Source organism: Epinephelus lanceolatus, chromosome 6, assembly GCF_041903045.1.
Source record: "Epinephelus lanceolatus isolate andai-2023 chromosome 6, ASM4190304v1, whole genome shotgun sequence".
In the NCBI taxonomy this organism is placed as follows: Eukaryota; Metazoa; Chordata; class Actinopteri; order Perciformes; family Serranidae; genus Epinephelus; species Epinephelus lanceolatus.
The window spans coordinates 4,446,918-4,471,528 of NC_135739.1; the positions used below are offsets into that span (position 1 = coordinate 4,446,918).

General features: G+C 40.6%; 2 protein-coding genes across 6 annotated transcripts in view; one reads left to right on the top strand and one right to left on the bottom strand.

Moving 5' to 3' along the window:
- Positions 1–13,655: 13,655 nt before the first annotated feature.
- Positions 13,656–18,626, bottom strand: bloc1s2 (biogenesis of lysosomal organelles complex-1, subunit 2). Of its 2 annotated transcripts, none has more exons than XM_033620795.2 (5): positions 18,416–18,623; positions 18,054–18,170; positions 16,159–16,278; positions 15,943–16,047; positions 13,656–14,511 (listed from the first exon to the last, which is right to left on the bottom strand). In XM_033620795.2, exons 1-5 carry the CDS (start codon positions 18,579–18,581, stop codon positions 14,480–14,482), a joined length of 540 nt encoding a protein of 179 aa, XP_033476686.1. In that variant the 5' UTR covers positions 18,582–18,623; the 3' UTR covers positions 13,656–14,479. The 2 variants fall into 2 exon arrangements, with proteins under 2 accessions (XP_033476686.1, XP_078024615.1); XM_078168489.1 differs by lacking the exon at positions 13,656–14,511 and adding an exon at positions 14,534–14,806 and having other exon boundaries at positions 18,416–18,626.
- Positions 18,627–20,364: 1,738 nt separating this feature from the next.
- The window catches only part of usp24 (ubiquitin specific peptidase 24), a 46,114-nt gene continuing 41,867 nt past the window's right edge, over positions 20,365–24,611 (top strand). For 2 of the 4 annotated variants that reach the window (XM_033621446.2, XM_033621447.2), the window contains exon 1: positions 20,365–20,759. In XM_033621446.2, the coding sequence (XP_033477337.1) occupies positions 20,481–20,759 (279 nt within the window). In that variant the 5' untranslated portion in view covers positions 20,365–20,480. The remainder of the gene's footprint in view (positions 20,760–24,611) is intronic. The other 2 variants (XM_033621448.2, XM_078168490.1) reach the window with 1 other exon arrangement.

The following is a 24,611-nucleotide window of genomic DNA, read 5'->3' on the forward strand; positions in this document are numbered from 1 at the left end:
ATTCAGTTGACTTAGCTGCTCCATTGATTCAATTATTTCATCTGACATACATATTTTAAAATCCTCTCTTCAGGTTCAGGTTCTGTGTCTTTGTACAGTCTGTCCTTTGGCTTTGTCCCACCTACCCTGCTCATTTTCTCCACAAGCAGAGGAAAGTAAAAGCATGTCTAATTCAATGTTCTGTTGAATTTCTTTCACACACGGCTTTGCATGCACTCAGTGTAACACAGAGCAGAACATGGTCATGTCCTCAGTGGTCTCAGTTTCAGTGAGACACGGGGACAACTTTGGACTGATAGCATTACAAGTAAACAAGTAAACATTATGAAGCACTGTTTAAAAGAGACAGTGCAAAGAGGTTTAAAGAGGAATTATAAGAAATGAGATGAAATAGAAAGGAAAACAAAACAGGGCCAGGATAGAAAAATGAAACATTCTAAACTGAAAATATAACTAAAGCATCATCACCTTTAGTTTTTAGTTTTGATGTTAAAACCAGTGAGCAAGCCATAATCTGCTCCTCACTGTGGTGAGTGGGGACAACAATAATTATTAAGAACAGTAAACAAAAAGTGATTGCTGCATATATATGTGTTTTAATGTTAATAAAGAAATAAAATGAAAAGATAAAAATCTAAAAAAATATTTTTGAAAAAGCAGAGCATTTGGGATCACATACAGCAAAACAATAGACATAATTTATTGACTAAATTCTTGAGGTACCCTTAAACTGAAGGATATTTTTCTATATATTTTATATCCACCTTATTCCTTAGGGCACTACTGTAGAAATGATTATGGGCGCAACTTCCAGTGAGATAGAGGAAGTAGCAGTAAGCTAGTTAGTCCCATAGACTGTCTGTGGTTAGTCCCATTGGCTACTCTTGGTGGCTAACTGCCAACGCTGGTTCTTCTCGAAAGTTATTTGCCTTCAGTTTAGCAAATACTGATTTATTTTTTAACAAATATTTAATTGATATTAATTTATCATTTTCTAAAATGTCTTTGCGGAGCTCTGGTACACTCATAACACATTTTTTCAGTTTCTGATAGTAGATTGTTTAAATCATAATACTTAGTTAAGTTAAAAATAAAAATGACAACAGAGACAGAGAGAGAAATGAGAAGTGCAATATGATAATGTAGAAATATGTTTCATAACTAATTATATGCCAATATTAAATTTATTTAATACTTTGAAGGCCAAACAATTGCATTGCCAGGGAATATCAGGTTAGAAATACAACATTTGCCTGATTTAATGTGACTTCCAATGTAAACCACGCCCACTTCCTGTCTTCTATCTGAATACAGATGCAGATATGATGTCTCTGTACATCTCTAATAACAATAATAAGAAACAATGGTTTTATGTGGCTTTGATGGCACATAAATGCAGAGAACAAGATGGGACCAAGAACTGAACCCTGAGGCACACCACATATCAAGGAAGTTAATGATGAAACACAATTCACTAATCCAAAGGGACGTAGCATTTAGATCATGTATGTGCAATTCCTGAAATAGCCTCTGAAGCACTGCCCACATCTTTAATTTTTTTCAGCAATCCAAATAGTGAAAAAAGTAAAAGTTCCATGCAACAAGCGTCTCTGTTGAGTGCAGTTTGAGTGAGCCTGATTGGAATCTGTCAAAGATATACAGTACAGGCCAAAAGTTTGGACACACCTTCTCATTCAATGCGTTTTCTTTATTTTCATGACTATTTACATTGTAGATTCTCACTGAAGGCATCAAAACTATGAATGAACACATGTGGAGTTATGTACTTAACAAAAAAAGGTGAAATAACTGAAAACATGCTTTATATTCTAGTTTCTTCAAAATAGCCACCCTTTGCTCTGATTACTGCTTTGCACACTCTTGGCATTCTCTCCATGAGCTTCAAGAGGTAGTCACCTGAAATGGTTTCCACTTCACAGGTGTGCCTTATCAGGGTTAATTAGTGGAATTTCTTGCTTTATCAATGGGGTTGGGACCATCAGTTGTGTTGTGCAGAAGTCAGGTTAATACACAGCCAACAGCCCTATTGGACAACTGTTAAAATTCATATTATGGCAAGAACCAATCAGCTAACTAAAGAAAAACGAGTGGCCATCATTACTTTAAGAAATGAAGGTCAGTCAGTCCGGAAAATTGCAAAAACTTTAAATGTGTCCCCAAGTGGAGTCGCAAAAACCATCAAGCGCTACAACCAAACTGGCACACATGAGGACCGACCCAGGAAAGGAAGACCAAGAGTCACCTCTGCTTCTGAGGATAAGTTCATCCGAGTCACCAGCCTCAGAAATGGCAAGTTAACAGCAGCTCAGATCAGAGACCAGATGAATGCCACACAGAGTTCTAGCAGCAGACCCATCTCTAGAACAACTGTTAAGAGGAGACTGCGCCAATCAGGCCTTCATGGTCAAATAGCTGCTAGGAAACCACTGCTAAGGAGAGGCAACAAGCAGAAGAGATTTGTTTGGGCCAAGAAACACAAGGAATGGACATTAGACCAGTGGAAATCTGTGCTTTGGTCTGATGAGTCCAAATTTGAGATCTTTGGTTCCAACCGCCGTGTCTTTGTGAGATGCAGAAAAGGTGAACGGATGGATTCCACATGCCTGGTTCCCACTGTGAAGCATGGAGGAGGAGGTGTGATGGTGTGGGGGTGTTTTGCTGGTGACACTGTTGGGGATTTATTCAAAATTGAAGGCACACTGAACCAGCATGGCTACCACAGCATCCTGCAGCGACATGCCATCCCATCCGGTTTGCGTTTAGTTGGACCATCATTTATTTTTCAACAGGACAATGACCCCAAACACACCTCCAGGCTGTGTAAGGGCTATTTGACCAAGAAGGAGAGTGATGGAGTGCTGCGGCAGATGACCTGGCCTCCACAGTCACCGGACCTGAACCCAATCGAGATGGTTTGGGGTGAGCTGGACCGCAGAGTGAAGGCAAAGGGGCCAACAAGTGCTAAACACCTCTGGGATCTCCTTCAAGACTGTTGGAAAACCATTTCAGGTGACTACCTCTTGAAGCTCATGGAGAGAATGCCAAGAGTGTGCAAAGCAGTAATCAGAGCAAAGGGTGGCTATTTTGAAGAAACTAGAATATAAAACATGTTTTCAGTTATTTCACCTTTTTTTGTTAAGTACATAACTCCACATGTGTTCATTCATAGTTTTGATGCCTTCAGTGAGAATCTACAATGTAAATAGTCATGAAAATAAAGAAAACGCATTGAATGAGAAGGTGTGTCCAAACTTTTGGCCTGTACTGTATGTATATATATTTAAATGCCCAGGAGGATTTTTATAAGGGGATGGGAAGAAGGATGTAAGAGAGAGATGTTTGCAACTAAATGTAGGATTTGGGAAAAACCAGCGGTGCTGAGATAGCCTAGGTAACGGCTGCACGTTTCAAATAAAAAGTTTAAGAAATTAATTGTTGAACAGGCTCAGAACAGACAACGACAACGGGAAACATTCAGGTATGATATTAGCTATTATGTCAGTGACTTTATGGACAAAAATACAATAGTTCTTTGACTGAATGGGAACAGGAATGAGGAGTCAGCTGTCTCGAAAAAAAACCCTTTCTTTTTAATTAGCCGTCACTTCAAACGAATAAGCAGCTCACGTGTCCTTGTGGTTGTAAGCTCTGTCAGAAATATCTGTGTACAACTTTAGTTTTCTGCCATTGAGGCCTATTTGCAGTCAGGATTCATCAGTTCATGCTGCAGTATGCATGCTATTTGTTATCCATGGAAAATGAGAGGAACTGGAACAGACAGTACAGTGGAGATCAAAGTTATACAGAGGGTGTAGGCGTTTCACTATTTAACAAATCAGAAAATGTCGCTAAAGAGGGAGAATAAGATGTATTGTTTAATTGTGCTCCTGTGCTGGACAGAAAGAATGTCTCTGCGTGTGTCACTGTCTCAACAAAGTTGAGATGGTGTTGTGTTGTTTGAGTTATTTTCTGTTTCTGAATGTTGGTCTCATTTTGGGACAGCCTTCGGGGCCTTCATACCAAGATGAGTCAACTTTGTCCTTTTGTGGCTTACGGACACTTATTAGTCATTTGGATGAGCTAATGTGCACATGCTGAAAGGAAAACACAAGCATGCACGCACACACACACACATGCACACACAGGCCCTGCATCATACAAAAGCCCTTTTGGAGAAAATTATAAATTGCGAGCTAACTATGAACTACTGACATTTTATTCCTGATAAACAGGATGTGACTTGTTAATAAAGCCACCGTCTCTGCCAGAAATCCCCTTTATTACTCGAACATGGTGGTCTTAGATGTCTCAGTCAAAATAATGAGGTAATAGCTGCTGAACTGTAACATTTTTGGATTATTTGGCATTCTTAAGATAAGAATGGATGGATAAGAAGGAAAATGAGTTTTACCATCTTGCTACAATAATAAATAGATGAATCACTTCTTATATATACAAAGACTGTTTAAATCCGCAATTATAGTCATAATTGTTTGGCCACTTAAGGCTGGGAAAAAGTTGCAAACACAAAGTTAACATGTTTTAGACTTAAATAGTTGTTATGTCAATTGTGCAAGCAAACAGTCGCCTATTTAAACATCTGGCAGACACTAATGTCATTTGGAGTCTGGCTTCAGGTCATTTCTGTGTATAGATATCAGCGTATGTACAGTGTGCAGAATCACAAGATGTTGTTATCGGCAGTGTTCTGGCTTCTGTTTGTAGTCAGAGTAGTATTGATCAGTCATGTTTGAGTCTGTTAGGAGAGGCAGAACACATAGGCTGAAATGCTATCTCAGAACCCATCAGCTATCGTCTGACAATGATTCAGCTTTTTATTTATTTATTTTTAAATGTTAAAAGAGATTAGCCAAAATGACCAGCACAAGGAAAAAGAAACTGTGGCCCAGGTGTCTGCTTGTTACACCAGAGCTCCTGAAATACACTCACCAGCCACTTTATAAGGTACACCTTGCTAGTGTCATGTTGGACCCCTTTGGTGTCGCAGATTCAACAAGGTGCTGGAAACATTCCTCAGAGATTTTGGTCCATATTTACATGATGACATCACACAGTTGCTGCAGATTTGTCGGCTGCACATCCATGATGAGAATCTCCCGTTCCACCATATCCCAAAGGTGCTCTATTGGACTGAGATCTGGTGACTGTGGAGGCCATCACAGCAGAAATCCAGACTCATCAGACCAGGCAATCCAATCTTCTATTGTCCAGTTTTGGTGAGAAAACCCGTGTGAATTGTAGCCTCAGTTTCCTGTTGTTAGCTGACAGGAGTGGCACCTGGTGTGGTCTTCTGCTGCTGTAGCCCATCTGCTTCAAGGTTGGACAAGGTGTTGTTGCGTCAGAGATGGTCTTCTGCACACCTTGGTTGGAACCAGTGCTTATTTGACTTCCTGTTGCCTTTCTATCATCTTGAACCAGTCTGGCCATTCTCCTCTGACCTCTGGCATCAACAAGGCATTTTGGCTCACTGGATATTTTCTCTTTTTGGGACCATCCTCTGTAAACCCTAGAGATGGTTGTGCTGAAAATCCCAGTAAATACTCAGAGCAGCCCGTCTGGCACCAACAACCATGCCACGTTCAAAGTCACTTCAATCACCTTTCTTCATCATTCTGATGCTGCGTTTGAACTTCAGCAGCTCGTCTTCACCATGTCTACATGACTAAATGCACTGAGTTGCTTCCACATGATTGGCTGATTCGTTATTTGCATTAACAAGCAGTTAAACAGGTGTACCTAATAAAGTGGCCAGGTGTAGTGTGTATATGCTCCACTTTGTTCACCAGCCAGTCGCAAACTATGTCTGTCTACCACGTAGTGCTGGGAAAGTAGTGTACAGTAGTTTAATTGGCTCTTGTTTGCTAAAAAAATGGTTCCAGTTGCATCTGGAAACAATGACTATGTTTACATGAACAAAATATTTTGGGGTTAAGCTGATTACGCGGCTAATGAAAATGCATATTCCAATAATATTACTGATTACATGCAGCCGTGCATTCTCTGATTTATGTGCCCCAACATGTTGTTCATCATGTCAAAATATAAAAATAGAACAGCTGGAGCTGCTTGTGCCGTTTTGCTCAAAGTCTTCCACTGGTGGCTACTTGTTTGACTGTGCAAACACAGCCTCACTCCTTCATCCCCTCAACCACCTTCTTCAGTATATTCGATATATTTCCACATATCCAAAAACTTGTTGATATCCCAATCTTTTAAAATGTTTAAAAGTAAGTGGCGTCTCTATCTGACCAGAAATGTGGGCTTTTCCTATGGGTATGCACCCCTCCCCCAGCCTTGCAAAATGCTGGCAAATTGGTTTGTGTACAGTGTATCCATGAATGCACTTTCTACATGTTCACAGAGTGCTCCTAAAACCCAAATAATACCTGCATATCCCACATGTCTTAACTGGAAAGTGCTACATCCGGAATATCCAAACAGAATTTACTGTTTGCATGATCCGTATCAAAGTCAGAATGTTGTCATATTTGGAATAATAGTGTAATATTAGTGAGCATATAAACATAGTCAGTGTGAACCAAAACATTTAAATGCTGTAAAACCAAAAACATGAGCTGAAAGACACTAAAGCCTTGTTCCCACCGAGCAGTACGGTACAGTTCAGTTCGGTACACTTTTTTTTCTGTTTCCACAGTGAAAGGTTTCGGATAGTACTGATGGAACGGTTCCGTACCGTCCCCATGTTTGGTCCCCCCTCTGTTGGGGTACCTAGCACACAGATCTGGTACTAAAAGGTGGAGCTGTGAACACTGCAGTCTGATTGGTCAGTAGAGGACGGTCACTCTGCTCAGGGCTGAGTTGTGTCTGGTTTTGAGGCTCATGTAACCACTGTTCATACTGTGGAGAGTTTTATTAGTAAACTGTAACTATAAAATGAAAGGATGTTTTGCTGCCTCTCACAGCAGCTGGAGTCTGAAAAAAAATAACTTCATTCACTGGGCCGACTGCCGGCAACTTTTAAGGTGGAACGTTAACTTGTAATGTTACTCAATGCATGAGTTGGCGACGTGAATCCATCAGCACACCTTAAATATTCCATATGACAACTTTGACCTGTAGTTTTTATTGTCTCTCTTGGATGACATACACTTTCAGTAATGAGTGGATCTCCAAGCGTTGAAAAATACATATTAATTCAGACTAGATTGTGTTAACTGCATATATTCTAATCCTCACATAAAGAAGGAAATTCAGTGAGTGCTGGATGGAGCAGTGAGTGACACATGAAAGAGTACTGTTTGCGGTGCTAAGTGGACCTCGGGTCTAGGTACCATGTCTGAGTCTTGAGTCAGGTTTTAATTCTCTGTGGGTTCGTCACTATGAGCAGCAATGAGTAATCTGATACATTATTATAAAAATATTGATGAGTGCAGCTTTAAAGGCAGCATCTGCAAAAGTGAAAGAATGTACACATGTACAAAAGTGTGCATCTGTTGTAAAGCATTGCAAAGGCTTCAGAACAGCATATAGATGCATGTTGTTCTCTAAATCTTGATTACAGGTTGTTTTTTTTTTTAATATCACATGAAATGAAGTCCCCTTCTGTTAAAGTGTGGGGCACTAACATCATTATTGCAGAAATCTGCTAGCTCAGTGTCACAGTCTCTGCTCCACACATGCAGGGACAGACACATAGACTGATGGCTCTGGTGCCAAAAAGTCTGAGTGTGGTTCTAATGGGGGGTCTAAAGAGATGCTGAGTCCGTTTAGACACGGTGCTGGACACGCTGCACATGAAAGCAAGACTCCTCACAGAAAGTCAAATTGGGAACACAAACAACAGCAGCACACGGGGAGACACACCAGGACTAAACTAATATCACATTTGAACAGGGATTACACAGGACAGTTCTCAGGTGTTGCTGGTTACGGCTTCCTGCAGAGGAAGGATCCTCAGTTCGCTTTATAACCCCAGGAGCAGAGCTGGATCTGAGGCTGGAGCCAGAGTCTGACACCCGGACTCTCCAACCTGCTGAGAACGGCTGGGCTCTGTCTCAAATCCAAAATAACATTGCACCTATGGTTTTGTGCCACAATCCCATCTGGTCTCATTTTAGATTTGTAATAATGGAGTGATGGTGTGGATGTTTTGGTATAATCAAAATGGATTGCGTTCATCTAGTGTTTGGTGAAAGTGTTCCAAGGACTACATACCTGACAGATGCCGGCTTTTGGGTTAGAGTTTCAAAGGGGTCAGATGTGACATGTAGGTTTTGTGCGTGTTCTTGCATCCTCACATGTGTGCACAGTATATGATGAAGGTGTGAGCAGCAGAGTGAAGTGAATGATTGCGGTGCCAAACGTTGACCTCATGTGGCTTTTCTTGCCCTTCTCGTGGAAGGTATTTGAAGTTTGACTTAGTCCCTCAGATCTCACATGTGGCTTATATTTGCACTGAAATACCTCCCAGAGCTATTGGCTGCTTTGAAATGGATGTAAACATGAAGCTCTTTGCCATTTATCTCAGGCCATTTGGCTGTCTTTATAGTGTCACTGCTTTACAGGGGCATAGGAGGGTATTAAAACCTGCTATTACAGAGGGCTGTTTATCCCATCACGGTCTGTGTGTGTGAAAGTGAGTGAGAGACAAAAGGATAAAGAGCGATTTCACAATACTACTCAATTTGTTGACATTGCCCAATTAAGTGAAATGCTAACTTTGAGCAAACACAGAACAAATGTGGTTTGAAAATGACTTTTTGAGTGTCCTTGTCCACTCTCATTCATGAACACCGAAATTTCCCCAAAACTTCGTGCTTGCTTGTCAGTTACACAACACTGCGGTGTGGCATGCTGCCCTGTTATTGTTAACTGGCCCAGGCTCCACGTTAGACTTATGGAGAAAACAGCTCCTTTGCTGAAGCTGATGACGGACATGTGTTTGATACTTTCTGGGAATCTCCTGAGGTCTGTCAGACCAAATCAAATTGAGGCTGTATCGTTTCAAAAGATCTGAATTGCAATAATTTCTTTGTTGAGTTAGGCCTATTTGGTCCATTTTGCGTAATCTGTATTTTAAGTTGATTATATCTATAGGTCGAAGCCACAGTGTATGTAATTCAATCAGAATAATTCCTATGTAACTGATATATAATCTGGCATTGTAAGTGACATATTTATGCATTGTCTAAGCCTTTTTCTCTGCATATGTAGATGCTAGAAGGGGAATGAGGATTGCAAGATCATTTTTAGAGCGTATTTGCAGAGGAGTCATTGTCTGCACAGAGTCCCCTGCTGTTTGTGGTGTATTTAAACCCTGGGAATCGGCATCTACATCATGGGTAGGGATCAGAAATGAAAGGGGGAGTGAAAAGAGAGAAGTCTGTTCTGAGAAACAGAAGGCAAGCACGCATTTTCTTGTTATTACAGTAATCGGCTGAAAAAAAAATACCCTGGTGGTCACCGAGTGCAGCTCAGAGATCCTCATTCTGAACTGAGTCTAACATGATCATGTTACACTACTGAGGATGGAGAAACACTGCAATGACCGAAGTGATAAACCAGGTGGTGCCTAATGAGTCTGTAAGGTCTAACAAAAATCTTCTCACTGGAATACTCCCCCACTTAACTGTCACGTAAACAATAAGTGAAATGGGTACATGAGAATAGACTTGAGTGAAAGTAAATTTTCTGCAGCATGTCCACAAGTAACCATTAAATAAATAGTTTGATGTTTTAGTAATAATAATAATGCATTTTATTTATAGGTGTCTTTCAAGACAGTCAAGGTCATCTAGAAATCAAAGATAAAAAGAAAAAGAAAATAACAACAGATCAAATAAGTAAATGAAATAAAGAATAGAGTAACATAAAAAAACAAATAATTAAAATAATAATAATAACATAACAACAAATAAATAATCAGTAGAACAAGTTTACAGTGAATAAAATTATGTGTAGAGAGTGGAAATGTGTGTAGACGGACGGGAGTCAAACTGAATAGGCTGTTTGAAAGAGATGACTTTTGATGATTACAAATGTCTGGCTGAAGGCTCTAGACCCCATGGTGGTCAGGTAGGCTGGCGGGACAGTGAGGTGGATGAAAGAGGAAGACCTAAGAGTTCAGGTGGGGATATGGATATGCAAGAGTTTGGAGAGGTAAAGAGGAGCTAGGTTGTGGATGGCCTTAAAGGTCAGGAGTAAGATCTTAATGCAGTATTTAACTGGGAGCCAATGAAGCAGCTGAAGGACAATGGTGATGTCATTGATGGAGCAGAGTTCTGGACCAGTTGAAGTTTGTGGACGGACTTGAGAGGGAGACCAAAAAGAAGCAAGTTACAGTAATCAACACGGGATATAACTAAGGTGTGAACAAGAATGGTGGTATTATGTGGTGTGAGGGATGGGCGAAGGTGTTTAATGTTAATTAAATGGAAGTAGGTGAACCAAGTGACATTGCTGATGTGAGTTATCAATATTGAGTGTGCAACTGTCAAGGTGGATTTGGTGCTAATGAAAAGTAACTCTGTTTTTATTACTATTTAATTTGAGGAAGTTGTAAAAAGACCAGGATTTGATTTCCTGCAGTCAGAGAGAGAGGTGGGCGGGAGAGTGGAGGTAGGTTTGGAGGACAGATAGAATTGGGTGTCATCTTCATAGTAATGGAAGTGGATGTTAAAGTTACAAAAGATGTAGCCAAGAGGAAGTAGGTAGATGATAAACAGAAGGCGACCCAAGAAAGAACCTTGAGGAACACCAGTAGTGACCGGTATTTTTTGGAAATATGCTTTGCTATCTTGCTGAGAGTTGGATAAATAGTTTAATACCACCCTCCTGCAGGACCCCAGGAAGTGTGCCATGCTTTGAAGCTAGTTTTACATAGTGGTCAAACCATGTAACTACAACATCCAGGTCCATCACATAATGTCATTGGGCCCCTAAAAACTTACGCTGGAAAAGAGACATTTATAAATCAGTGGATACATTTTTATGGGTGTCAAACCACCCGGGAAATCTATCCATTCAGTCTGATAACATTTTGAAAGTCTAGAAGAGCCTAACAATTAAACCATTTTATCCCCAATCAAGTCAGCAGAAGACTAAACTGGAAGCTGGCTGCCCGGCCAGCAGAGGTCTCTAGTGGGAATGTCAGTGGACCCAATGATGCGAAAGATCCGGATAACTTTTTGGCTGCAGGCGTCACTGAACAACTTTCATCGTAATGAAAGTATCCTGCGTCCAGTGCTGTATGTAGATCTCTTTATACAGCCATGCTCTCTTGTCTGTATGCTAAATATGAAGCTACAGCCAGCAGCTGGTTAGCTTAACTTAGCATAAAGACTGGAAACAGGGAACGGGTAGCTTTGCTCTGTCAAAAGGTGAAAAAAAGCCAACTTGCACCTCTAAAGTTCACTAATTAACACTAAACATCTTGATTATTTAATGCACAAGACAGGGGTAGGCAACCTTTACTATCAATAGAGCCATTTTTGGCAACAATGACTGCATCTCGTCTTCACTGTGAGGTTCAGGAAGACTTCAGGAAGGAGACATCAGGAAGAGAGCAGAATATAACATGTGAATCAAGCCCCCAGGATCAGCATTGCATTTTGAAACCAATTTGACATTATGGCCAAATCATACAATTACAACCTCTGGGTCTGTCAAGTGACGCCCAGACTTTTTTCCCCATAGACTTAAATTATGAAAGAGATACATATATTTCATACACTCAGTCTGACAACATTTGGAAAGCCTAGAAGTGCTTCAGGATTAAATCATTGTATCTGCATTCGGGTTAGTGGAAGGCTATTAACCGCAGGAATAACCGCAGGTACCAGCCCTGTAAATGAACATGACTCCTGTCTGACTGCTGAGTGTGGACACTTCCTGTGTCTGACCTTTCAAATTAAATTCCCACATGGTTTAGTCATATAGGTTTTGGTTTATTTTGACAAAGTGCAGCTCCTAATTTTCATGCGACTAAGTGACCAATGAAATCTTGCCAACTAATGACCTTTCTGGTCGACTAACATTTGGTCGACTATTAGGGGGCAGGCCACCAACTTTGTAAAAAAAACACTTTATTTCAAGTTCAGTACATTTCCAGCAATGCCGTTTTCCTCTGTAGAGTAAGTGACTAACCAACAGCTATTTGACAGAGACAGCAAACTAGCTCGACGACATGGCCAAACACAAGTATGACGCTGAATGTATTAAACTGTGGACCCTCCAACTAATGACTAAAGGGAAATCTGGCCTCCATGGCTGGACCAGTTGGGAACCCCTGCCCTACAGTATACATACACACATATGCACACATACATAATCACAATCAGTGGAACACATTTTCAGTTATCAGTACCATGAAATTATTACACATCTGCTCACTCGTTCCAAATGTGCTTGTGGCTGTTGGATAATGCTTCTGCATTAAGTCTCCACACGCATACTCAGTGGAACGTGGGAACACTTTTCATATTAGACCTCAACTGGAAATATATGGAAAAGAAGATAAAGAAACACTGCTGCGATAACGATCGTTCCTCTGCAGATTACTAAAGATACATCAACCCAAGTGGCTGTCATTTTTGGATGTATATGTCTTTTGTTTGGCTGCTTCCTTTTCTGTATAGGCAACACCCTTAGAATAACAGCACTTCATTTAAGATGATGAATTCTTTAAGATGAGATGGCGGGGTGTAAAAATGAGATGACGACCTGGTAGTGCCATATCTTCTTGGCATCTCAATTCGATTTATCGGTTGAGTAATACCAAGAGTACAGGCCTGACTTGTATTCTGTAACATATACCAGTTCTTGCATCTGCACTTAACATCCAGCTGGTTTGAAAGCCACTAATACACACATTAAATTCCCACACCCTAACTATATTACTACAGTATGGTCCGGTTTTGTGGTACTTTCCAAACTAAATAATACTAAAAAAAAAGTTTACCTATGATTATTATGTTACCTTCTCTTCTATGCTTGACTGCTTCCTGGCACTCACATTTAGCTTTTATAAAACAACCCCAAAATCATTTAATAGACCTGATTTGAGAGCCTTTGGGAGTGGAGCTGAATTTATGCCCCAGGGCCCTGGAAAAAGGCAGGGGGAAAGGGAGAGATGGAAGATCACAGCGCAACAGTAAATAATGTTACAGTATGAATAATGAGCTCCCTCTGTGCCTGGGCCTCAACTGGACTAATGACAGAGACCTGGTTTAGATTAGGTCCTGCACAAACATATATACACGAGAGTACATGTGCAACACACACAAACCCACACACTGTCAGGAGGGAGGTCCTGTCAGTTTAGATAATCTGTTGCCCATGGCAAAAAGGGTTCTGGGTTCTGCTCTGGGACAGCTAATATAAAGGAGGAAACAAAGGAGGCAAAGGGCATCGCACACATCTTTAGTCACCCATTCACCCTTTCCTTTAAATTGTTGAGCATATCTCATCTGTTTCCCTCTGTTGGTCTTACTCTTCCCGGGGGTTTTTCTTCTTCTGAGAAGGCTGAAAGTCAAAGCTCCTTCAGCCGTGGATCAGTTTTTCCAGAACGATACAATATCTCACACCATCAATTCAAATCTCTATCGTGGTGCAGGTCTGCCATCTGCTGTCAGTAACAGGAAACAGTCACGTAATGATATGCACATCATGATTTATTATTTAAAAAACTTCCAGTTTTCAGTGTCAAAATCTCCAGATAAACAACCTATCATACTTATCAAGTATCCTTTATTTCAAACTGCAGACTTTAAACTCATTCTACAGAGATAGTGTGATTTCCAGCTGCTCTGTGCTCTACACAGTAACCTTTTTATTTATACCAAACTCTATAAGTTAATCAGTTTGTGATACTATTAACACAGCCCAGACAGATCAATGTGTGACAACAACAAATCCCAATGCACGTCAGGCGACCAAGTGGAAATCTATCTGTCCAGAGGTCAGTTGCCTGAAATGCTCAGAATTAAAAGGCTGAGGCTTTATTAAAAACACATCTATGATCATGCTCCATCATATAAATATCTACATACGACAAAGTACAAGTCTCTGCCGATCTGCTGTGTTTCTTTATGTTTAGTAGTAAGTTAGTATTATGTGATTCCACCATTCAATTAAGATATGCTACTAATTAAGCAGGTTTATTTAACATAAAGTGTATATGCACAATGTGGGCACACACCACACACTCTCCCTCATCTTGGCTGCATGACTGCTGCTAAAATCAGTGATGCTGGAATTAAATCTAAGCCAAATGCTGCAGTACTAATTCATGTGCTTTCAGCTGCTTCCTCTAGGGTCCTCTCTAGGTGTCAAAGTGGCTCTGACTGTTTGTTGTTTCAGTCTCAGTTCACATCCTCCCCACAGCTCCTGGCTCCACTGGCAGGGAGCGAGGAAGGCGAGGCAGGGTTAAAGAAGGTGAGAAGGCACCATAACTCTCCAGTCTGCCTCTTCTTCCCTCTCATCGCTTCTCCAGTTTTTTGAACCTGGCCTCTGTAAAGATAAGAAAACACAGGGATGTGATCACTCTGTAGCTAATGAGTGCTTGAGTCCAAATACAACACAATGGGGTGATGTTTGACTCTCTGTATGCTGTACTGTGGAGGCATTTAGGTCAGGAATTATGTGTGGTATCACAGCGCCATCTGCTGGTACAGTTCATAATGCTTTGCAACATGAGCTGATAAATGTGGCTGTACTATTATTGGTCTGAGCCACACATACCAGACAAAGTAGCCAGCAAACAGAGTGAGAGGCTGTCATGTTTCTGTCATGCAGGGTGTGAGCTCTAATTAACAGAAAAACAGACACCCACCAAACATTGTGAAGGAAGCAAATTGTAGAATTTTACAAATATTATTGTTGATTTCGCCAAGTTAGTAAGAACATTAGTTAACTTGCAGGAATAAACGTATAACATTTATGTTATGTTGCAGTGTGTAATGGATTCCAATTAATTCACATATTATCACTCTCACTCAATACAGTCTTTGACTTTAAGGTCTGGTGTGTAAGTTTTAGGGAGATTTAGAGGTATCTAGTGGTGAAGATAGCAAACTGCAACCAGCTGAAACCTGGAACTACTTCAGTGTTTATTGTTCAGAAGGTTTTTACTGAGAGCCAACTCATCTGCAGAGGTCTCTTCCTCTCTGAAACAAATGGAGCAGGTGATTCAAGGTGGTAAAAACAGAGTAAAGCAGTTCCACATTGCAAATCAGTGTTTCTCCAATGCTGTTTTTGTCAGAAAAAGGCTGCTAGCCCAGCACCTGCTAATGTGTGCTCACCTTTTGTCTCAGGTAACTTAACATCCACATGTTCAGGGTGTCTTTAACAGGAGCCAAATTATCTGTAGAGATCTCTTCCTCTCCAAAACAAGCATACCCAGTGACTTAATCTGGTTAAAACGCTGAGTAAAACAATTTCATGTTCAAAAATCTGTTTTGTTGTTTTGTTGGTGCAGTGGTTAGCATTGTCGCCTCACAGCAAGAGGGTTCGTGTTTCGAACTCAGAGTGGAGGAGCCCTTCTGTGCAGAGTCTGCATGTTCTCCCCGTGTCAGCGTGGGTTTCCTCCAGGTGCTCCAGCTTCCTCCCACAGTCCAAAGACATGCAGGTTAATTGGTGACTCTAAATTGTCCGTAGGTGTGAATGTGAGTGTGAATGGTTGTCTGTCTCTATGTGTCAGCCCTGTGATGGTATGGCGACCAACCAGGGCATACCACGCCTCTTGCCAGTGTCAGCTGGGATAGCCTCCAGCCCCCCCGCCACCTCTAACAGGATAAGCGGTGATGAAAAAAGGAATGAATGGATGAATAAACACAAAAGAAAACGTGTTAATTCTGTTATATTTCTGCCAATATATCCCCCTAAATCCTACACACTGGACCTCTAATATATTATACGCAAACTTTTGCACTTGAGTCTTACCCAGTTTCTTGGAGTATGCGTCCAGTTTGTAAGCAGCCTGTTCAAGTGAAGACACTTGCTCTTCAATCTGGTTTATCTGGTCCAAGTAGGGCTGTAGGCTAGCATCTAAACCAAACACACATACCAGCCACATGTTCATGGTGTAGTAGTAAAAATAATACATGAACTAGAAATAATGACTGTTTTGTGTGTGTGCACATAATGTATCTCACTCACATTTGTTGTTTAGATCCTGCAGGTTACGGCTGATGTTGATGCTGATATCCTTCATTTCCATGTACTTCAGACTGGTGAGCTTGTTCATGTTCTCCAACAGACGGTAATCCTCGCAAGTCCCTGGTAAAGTAAGAACATGGAAATTATTTGCATGAAAAGAATACGGTTTCCGCTGTACCCGATCAGCTATGTCTGCTTTTTACCATTTATTGAAAAATACTTTCCTCACTCAACAAAGGCCATGTCATTGGAGCCATTTTTGTTGATTTAAGCAAAGCCTTTGATACAGAGAATCATCATATTCAGCTGAATAAACTAAGCTCATTTCAACTCCCCCCTCTGTGATATCAATGCTCTCCTCTTATCTATCCCACAGATTTCAAGTAGTTAAAATCAGGTAACATCTCCCCCTCTAACTTGTAAAATGGGAGTTCCACAAGGCAGCATTTTGGGCCCCGTACTTCTTCTCCTTTATATCAATGACCTTTCTAACATGTGAAAATAGTCTAATTGTTTACTATATGCTATGACACTGTAATCGAAACTATCATCTAATCTTAACCACTTACATGACTGTCAATGTCAAGAAAACAGAATGTATGTATTTTCAGTCCCCTAAAAAACAATATCTATGTCTGACCCTATTCATTTTGCAAATCAAACACACAATCAAACAAAAAGATGTCAGACGCACACTCTAAGACTCGATGCAAAAATATTTTCTTTTATTCAAGTACCAACGTTTCAACTAGACTGTCTTCATCAGGGTATAGTACCCCCTTCATCCATACCCTGATGAAGATGGTCTAGTCGAAACGTTGGTACTTGAATAAAAGAAAACATTTCTGCATCGACTCTTAGAGTGTGCGCCTGACATCTTTTTTTCAAATTTGTATATTTTCGTCAATGGTCAGCACCTCTCCAACCCTGGTGTGCGCTCCTCCTCTCTCTTCGCAAATCAAACACTAACCATCACAGAAACCTACAAATATCTTTGAGTATTCCTCACTTATCGACACCACATTCAGAACCTAACAAAGACGCTAAACCAGAGACTATACGTCTATAACAAGATCAGACCATATCTCACCCCTGCTGTCTCAGACACATACCTACATGCAATCACTCTCTCGAAAATATTCTACTGTCTCCCAGTTTGGTTCCTCACAGCAAAGGAAACCATAGAACCAATGGTAAGACTATACAACAGAGCTTACAAGATGGAAACCTCCCCTGTTGGACTCATCACTGCACTGCACTCTCATACTCTAATGCTCTGACTTTTCAAAACCACACAAATGATCTGGCCATTAAACTCTATTTTCAGATCCTAAATAACAACTCCAGTCCTACACTTATTGCTCTACTTCCAAGTCACACCACAAGACAGCAACGCATGACTAGAGCAATTTTGCATGCACTTGTTCCTGTACCACAGAAACAATTATGGTCAAAGATCATTTTGTCACACTTACAATGAGATCTGGAGCGAGATCCCACACTACATTAGAGCAATAACCTCTATTGCACATTTCAAACACATATAAACACTGTCTGATGGAAGGACATGCCTGCAGCCACTGATTTAACTCCCATATCCTATTTTACTCCACTTCAGTACACTGCTTTGCATTATGTATGTAGCTGCCTATGTTGATTTTTGGTTTTTATTCTGTATTGTAATATGTTTTTGTTGTTTTGTTTTAACTGAGTCAGTCCGGTTTCACCTGTAACTCAAAGCTTCTGTTACTTCCTTTCCTGTATAAATAAATGAATGAAATGAAAGTGAGAAACAAAAGGAGTGCACCAGTAAATCACTGTTCTGGCTAATATGTTTTCCTCTGTGCAGAGACTAAGGAAGAGAAAATGAGGAAGTGTGCAATGTGTTACAAGACCTGTTAGTTCCCCTTGCAGGAAGATGGCCATCTTTTCAAACATATCAGTGCACAGCTCGTTGATATCAGGCTCTGCTGGCTCCACTGCCTCCTCTGCTGTCTCCACACCACCATCATCTGAGCCAAAGAATCAGGAGCAGGATGAAGACAACACAAAACACAGCTTGTCCATTTAGTTCAAACAATATCGAAAAATGGAGTAAAATAAATAATAAAGCTAAATACAGGGAAAATGTAAAACATATGGAAACAGACAATGACTGTCTACAATGTAACCCACACTGAAAGTCAAAAATAATTTGGTTATTATATGCTACGTTAGCATTAGCAAGCTACGGAAGCTGCAATGAAGCATCCCTCACTGTTCGTGCTGGGCTTTTTGGGAGCGACCGCCGGGCTTTCTGTCACATCCTCCGGGCCTTCCGTGTGACTGCTGGCGCTCGCAGCCGCGTTCAGAGCCGCTAAGTGGGCCGCTGGTGCCCTGGAGATGCTGTCCATTGCTGCGGCGTCGTCGCCAATTGCAGCCATTTTGTTCCTGTTTTGACTTTTTCCTTGTCACATGAGCGGAGTGTTCACGTGACGTCCGCCCGCCACCACAACCACCACCCCTACTCGCGCGCATTGCCACGCCCTGGTGGTGTCTGAGGCTGGACTGTGAGACACCAGCGGTTAATTACAGTCGGAAATATTTCAAACTACTTTTATCTTGTCTTTTTTCCCCAACTTCTTTTTTTTGCTGGTAACATTTATACTGGTTTTATCAGACTTTAAATTAGTATTTAATCAGTCACTAAAAAGACGAAACCAAGACAAAAAGGTTCACCTGTGCAAATAAAATATAATTATCTTAGAGTAAGTATGTTGTATGAAGGCTGCAGCGTGTCACCAGAATGATTACAGATAATAACTTTTACCATATATAATTTTTTTAACAAAAAAAAAGGTCATTGAATTTAAGAATAAAGTCTTTTAAATATAAGTTTGTTATTATTATTGTGAGCCTTTGCACATCCCTGAAAATATATATTTTTGGAAACTCCTGTCTTGCTCTGTCATTTTAAACAGTTAAACTGTACACATTTTAAATAGTATTGTAATGCTTTTATTGCAATGTTTCTGTTCTACATTTATGTTTCTTGCCTATGCAATAAATCACCAATGCACATTATGCTGTATGTTTGACTGTTTTCATTTTGCAATTGCTTTAATTTAAAATTTAATTTGGTTCTCTCTGCTATTTAAATGTGAGAATGCAGTTTGCCACCTCGAAATGTAATGAAACTTGTTTCCCAGACTTTTATCACCATTTTAAAAAACAAAAGCAACACAAATGTATTTTACAACTACAAGAAACCAAAATACTTTGCATGCTTTGGTTACTTTCTTTGTTTTCTAATAACAACTAAAATATAATACCAATATAATATTGATTTCATACAATTTAATTCCCCAAAGTGAGTTGTTTATTGTAATTTTATTGTAATTCTAACGTAGATACCATAAACAATTTCATCTCAACATCTATGTTTCTCCATTCATACCTTGATAGTCGTTTAAAATAACAGGAGAGGCTTTTCTTGGCTGCTAAATTAGCTTTTCTGAGTTCTATAGAAACTTGTTTTCACTAGCATACATTTTGGAGATACATTTCATCATCTCAGCGTGATAACATTTACCTTTGCTGAAATAACAGGAGATGCATTTGATGCACATGATTACATGTGTGTTAATAAATGATGGAGTGATAAATCGAAAGAAATTATATATATATATATATATATATATATATATATATATATATATATATATATATATATATATTAAATTCTGGTGAAAATGGACTTCCATACATCCCTGATTCCCTGGACAATAAAAATATACTGCTATTAAACATTAATCTTCGTAACCATAACAACATGTAGGACTTCTCATGTTTTTCAATTTAAAAAAATCTTGTATTAATAAATAATGAAATGGTAAATTTTGATATAGTAAGTCCTCTTAAGGTAGATATATATATATGTATATATATCTATATATATATATATATATATATATATATATATATACACACACTTTATATATATAAGGTATATGGGTATTATTTTTTTATTTTATTTTATTTTATTTTATTTATTTATTTTTGTTAAAGGCATGAATTTTTTTCGGGTGAAAATGGACTTCCATACATTCCTGATTCCCCGGACAGTAAAAAATACTGTTACTAGAAACCATTGCCGTGCAGGACTGTGCGCGCTCCCGCGAGAGGCATGCAGTTCTTGGCAACCTGTGTCGGCGCTGTTGTAGGGGAAGCCAGATCGTGACAGGCTAGTATCGCCGGACTGTAAACATGGCGGCGTGCACAGCTACAGGGCTGTGCCGAACACCCCGTTACTATTAGCCCGAGAGACTGAGACACCCCAAAAAATGGAGACCGAAGAGGAGCAGCACATAACGACGCTCCTCTGCATGGGTTTCCCAGACCCCGACGTGATACGGAAAGCGCTTCGGCTGGCAAAGAACGACATAAACGAGGCAGTGGCGCTCCTGACAAACGAAAGCCCCGGACTCGGGTATGGATACGAGCCGATGGAGAGCGGGCCTGCCCCCGGCGTGGGCTCGACTGGAGACGGGGAAAACAGCGGGCGGACCGGGACTGGAGGGTTTGATCCCCCGCCTGCTTACCACGATGTCGTGGATAGCGAGGTAAGAGCAACTAGCGTTTCACAGAGCATCAACTGGAGGAACGAGGGAGGAGAACTGGGCTAATTGGAACTTACTGGGGAATAGTGGACTCGCCCATTTAACTAGCTAAACTTAGCAGCGTCGGTGCACCGAGCCCAACGTGAGCTGTCAGAGCAGGAGGTGAAATACTCTCCTGTCTCACGGGACAGAGCTCGTCAGTGGCTCATATTGACTGGAGAACTGTGTGCTAACATGAAGCATAGCTACTTACATGATGGAATAAACCGAAATCGCTATTCTAAACTTACAAGCTAACCCAGCTAGCTAGTAGCAGGCGGTAGCAGGCTAGCTAACGTTAGTTGGGAGTTGAACGCGCCAGTAGCAGGACCAGGTGTAGCAGCACAGAGGCATCACTTCAGTCACACATTTAAACTGGCAGTAACGTTACTCTGCTGGTGGGTAATCAGTGCTATCAGTTAGCCCGCGGACAGCTGGCCGGATCATTCAGTTTGCCTTGCAGCAGCTTTGCAGAGGTTAGCCGACGTTAGCTTTCAGGTTGGCTGACAGCGTCAACCGTGCTCAGCTCCCACCGAGGTTGCAGTCCACTCGAACCGGGACTCCGAAGCGGTTTCGCAGTGTCTCAACCATACGTAGCCATTTTGATAATTCGTCTGTGCACATTCTCAGCTGTCAAAATGCCAGTTTCTGGTGTCACTCAGTGATTACTGTTGGAGAATCTGTGCGTGCATGTGATGCTGTGAGGCCAGCTATGGGTTCCCTGACAGTTGTCAGTGATTTACCTGCAGGTCGTATCATGTTGTCCTAGTTCGCAGTGTTAATGTCGTGTTGTAACAGCTAACTGATCATAAATACCTGACCACACAAGATATGCCATTATTGCTTTGATTGGCACCTCGTGGAGCTGGAGAAAACTCGCCCACAGTAACTTGACCTGAAGCCTGTTGCTCTCTCAGATCTCCTAAACCCTGCAGATGCTGCCAGAGGAGGCAACACATTCTTAGAAAGTCACAAATCCTTTTAACTGTATCATTATTGATTCAAACTTCCCAACCACTTGTTGTATCCCTTTGATAGCTGTTTGAGCTGCTGTGATTAATATGGGTCAGCAGAATAGGCACAAATAAACTACAGTGGTCCCAGTACCTGTTGGCCATCTTTCTTCCTCCTCATACTCTCTTACTGCTGTCACACTCTGATGCAGGCTGTTATAGTAAGTGTAGTACAAACAACAGTTGTTATTTACAGTATGCAGAAAATGGCATGCGCTTGCAGGTTACTGTGGATAATGAGCCTATTTATGTCAATATGCCAACAGTGGCATTGTTACAGACTAACTCAGCCCAAAGTGACTCACTCTCTGAGTTCATTAAATTTCACTAAGAGCTGCCAAAAAGATTTTTCATGTATGCCCACATGCCAAAGAAGTCTAATTTGAGCCTATTTTTCCATTTAAACCAGCTTGTCTAATGAATGATTCATCTGTGTTTGAGCCATTATTGTAATGGATTTCTCTACTCATGTATATTATTGAAGCATTAACAGAATTTCTATTTGTCGTGAAATGGCGACATTAACAGGTGTCACTCCCACATGTCATAGTAAGCTCTGAAACATGCAGCTTTAAGGATGAAAGTGCTTTATTTCCTTTATTCGCTTCCCCTGTTTGCTGTATTTGTGCTTAAGAGGCATGTCACAGGTCTTTGGCCCCATGTTTTGCTCCTAAATATAGTCCTGCAGTCTCCTTAACACACACACTAACACATTGCAGTTTTTGCAGGGGGTCCCAGGAGGGTTGCAGGGTGCATAGTGACAGCGCGGCGTGAGTTACCTCATCGTGCTGCACAACCACACACATGTGCTGTGCCCGCTTTGAGACCTGAACCTTTCCCCTAAAGGCTGTGAAACATAGAGCTTTGCAGCTCAGTTACATGTTTGTTTGCATGTTTGATTACTATTTGTGACAGGTTCTGCATGTTGTGTACAACTACAGGAAGGTATTCCTTTAATTTAAATGAAAGAACCTGTTTTTATGCTCAATTTAAATTGTCAGTTCTGGATTAGAAATAAAAAAATTTCCTTTTGGTTACTCTTTTGACCTAGTGTTTTCCAGGACCGGTGTTAGGTTAGTCTCTCTTTTTCCTTCCTCTCGTCCATCTATCTGTCATTTCTAATTTTCCTAGAAAGGGAAAGGATGAAATATGACGCTTCTCTGTTGCCGCCTTCTCCCCTTCCCTCTCCCCTGTTCTCCTCTTCTTTCTGTCCAGTCCATCACTTTATATTATATATGTATCAGTGTGCAGCGCAGTGTAACATGCTCTGAACACTTTGACCATTATGTATGCAAATATGTGGAGATGTATTCACAATGGGAAGATTTGACCTAACTATACTTTGCTTTATTAATATTTCTACTGCACAGTGCCGCAGGCAAAATGGACAAATGGGTTGTATTAGTTTTAGTCATTTATAATGTAGTGAGAGCTGAATCCCAGGGCTCAGTTATAGTTTAAAGGAGAACTTCTCCCCAAATTCAAAATTATTTATATTTTTCTCTTATGTGTAATGGTATTTATCAGTCTAGGCTGCTTTGGTGTGAGCCCCTGAGTGCTGGAGATATCGGCTGTAGAGATGTCTGCCTTCTCTTGAATATAATGGAACTAGAAGGCACTCAGCTTGTGATGCTCAGAGCGCCAAAAAATACATTTCAAAAACTCAACAGCAATGTCTCTTTGTAGAAATCATAACCCGGCTGCTTAAGACAATCCACAGATGTTGTTGTGAGGAGTTTTATGCACTAGGAACTATTTTCTTTCTGCCAAGCGACATCTGCCAGCCCTATCACCACATAGATACTGCTAGCTCACCCACAATGCAAGTTTATTGTCACTTCAAACTGAAATTCATCTTGCGTCCTCAGACAGCTCAGCTCAAGGAGTTCACACACAAATTAGACATGCAATTGCACAAACAGCACATCCTCATGAAAGCACACCAAACAATTATGACCATGAAACACATCATTTAACATCCTCAGATTCACACTTTAGTCAGGAGCACACTGATTTTGGTTTAGCAACAGGATAGACTGATGTATAGACAAAATTTTCAACCTGTTGTGTTTAAATGGAGGGACTCTGAATCATCCTTTGAAGTGCAGAAGTTGGTATTCTCCTTTTAGAACATGCGAGGGGTCAGCAGAAATACACTTAGCAAGTCTGAGCATGCACATTTTGTGGGTTGCCTGAAAGAACTGTGCCAGAGGTTGGCCAGTAATCTTAACTCAAAGTTGATTGTATAGTAACCTAGGACCGCTAAGCTAGCTAATGTGACATCTCATCTGAGGTGGACATCATAAATGTTTACATCTTGTGCTGTCACAAGAACGAGCCATTAGTAGATGCACACTTCCTTCTGTGCATTGATACACTTAGTGGTTGTAGTTGGGTAGACAGAAAATAGTTCCTACATGAAACTGCTCACAACAAGGTTTGTGTATTATCTTCAGTAACTAGATCATGATTTCTAGAAAGAGACATTGCTGTTAAGGTTTTAAAAATGTATATTTTTGGCACTTTGAGCACCACAAGCCAAGTCCCATCGAGTTCTATTATATTTGAGAGAAGGCAGACATCTCTACAGCCAATATCTCCAACACTCTACAACTCACACCAAAACAATCTAGATTGATAAATAGCGCTACAGGTAAGAGTCAAGATACGGATTTTTGATTTTGGAGTAAACTGTCCCTTTAAGATACCTTCTGATGCAACACAGCAGTCTCCACAGATTACTATGCTTAAATGCTTTGCAGAGTTACAGTGCAAACATAAATCATTAGTTGAATTCAGACGT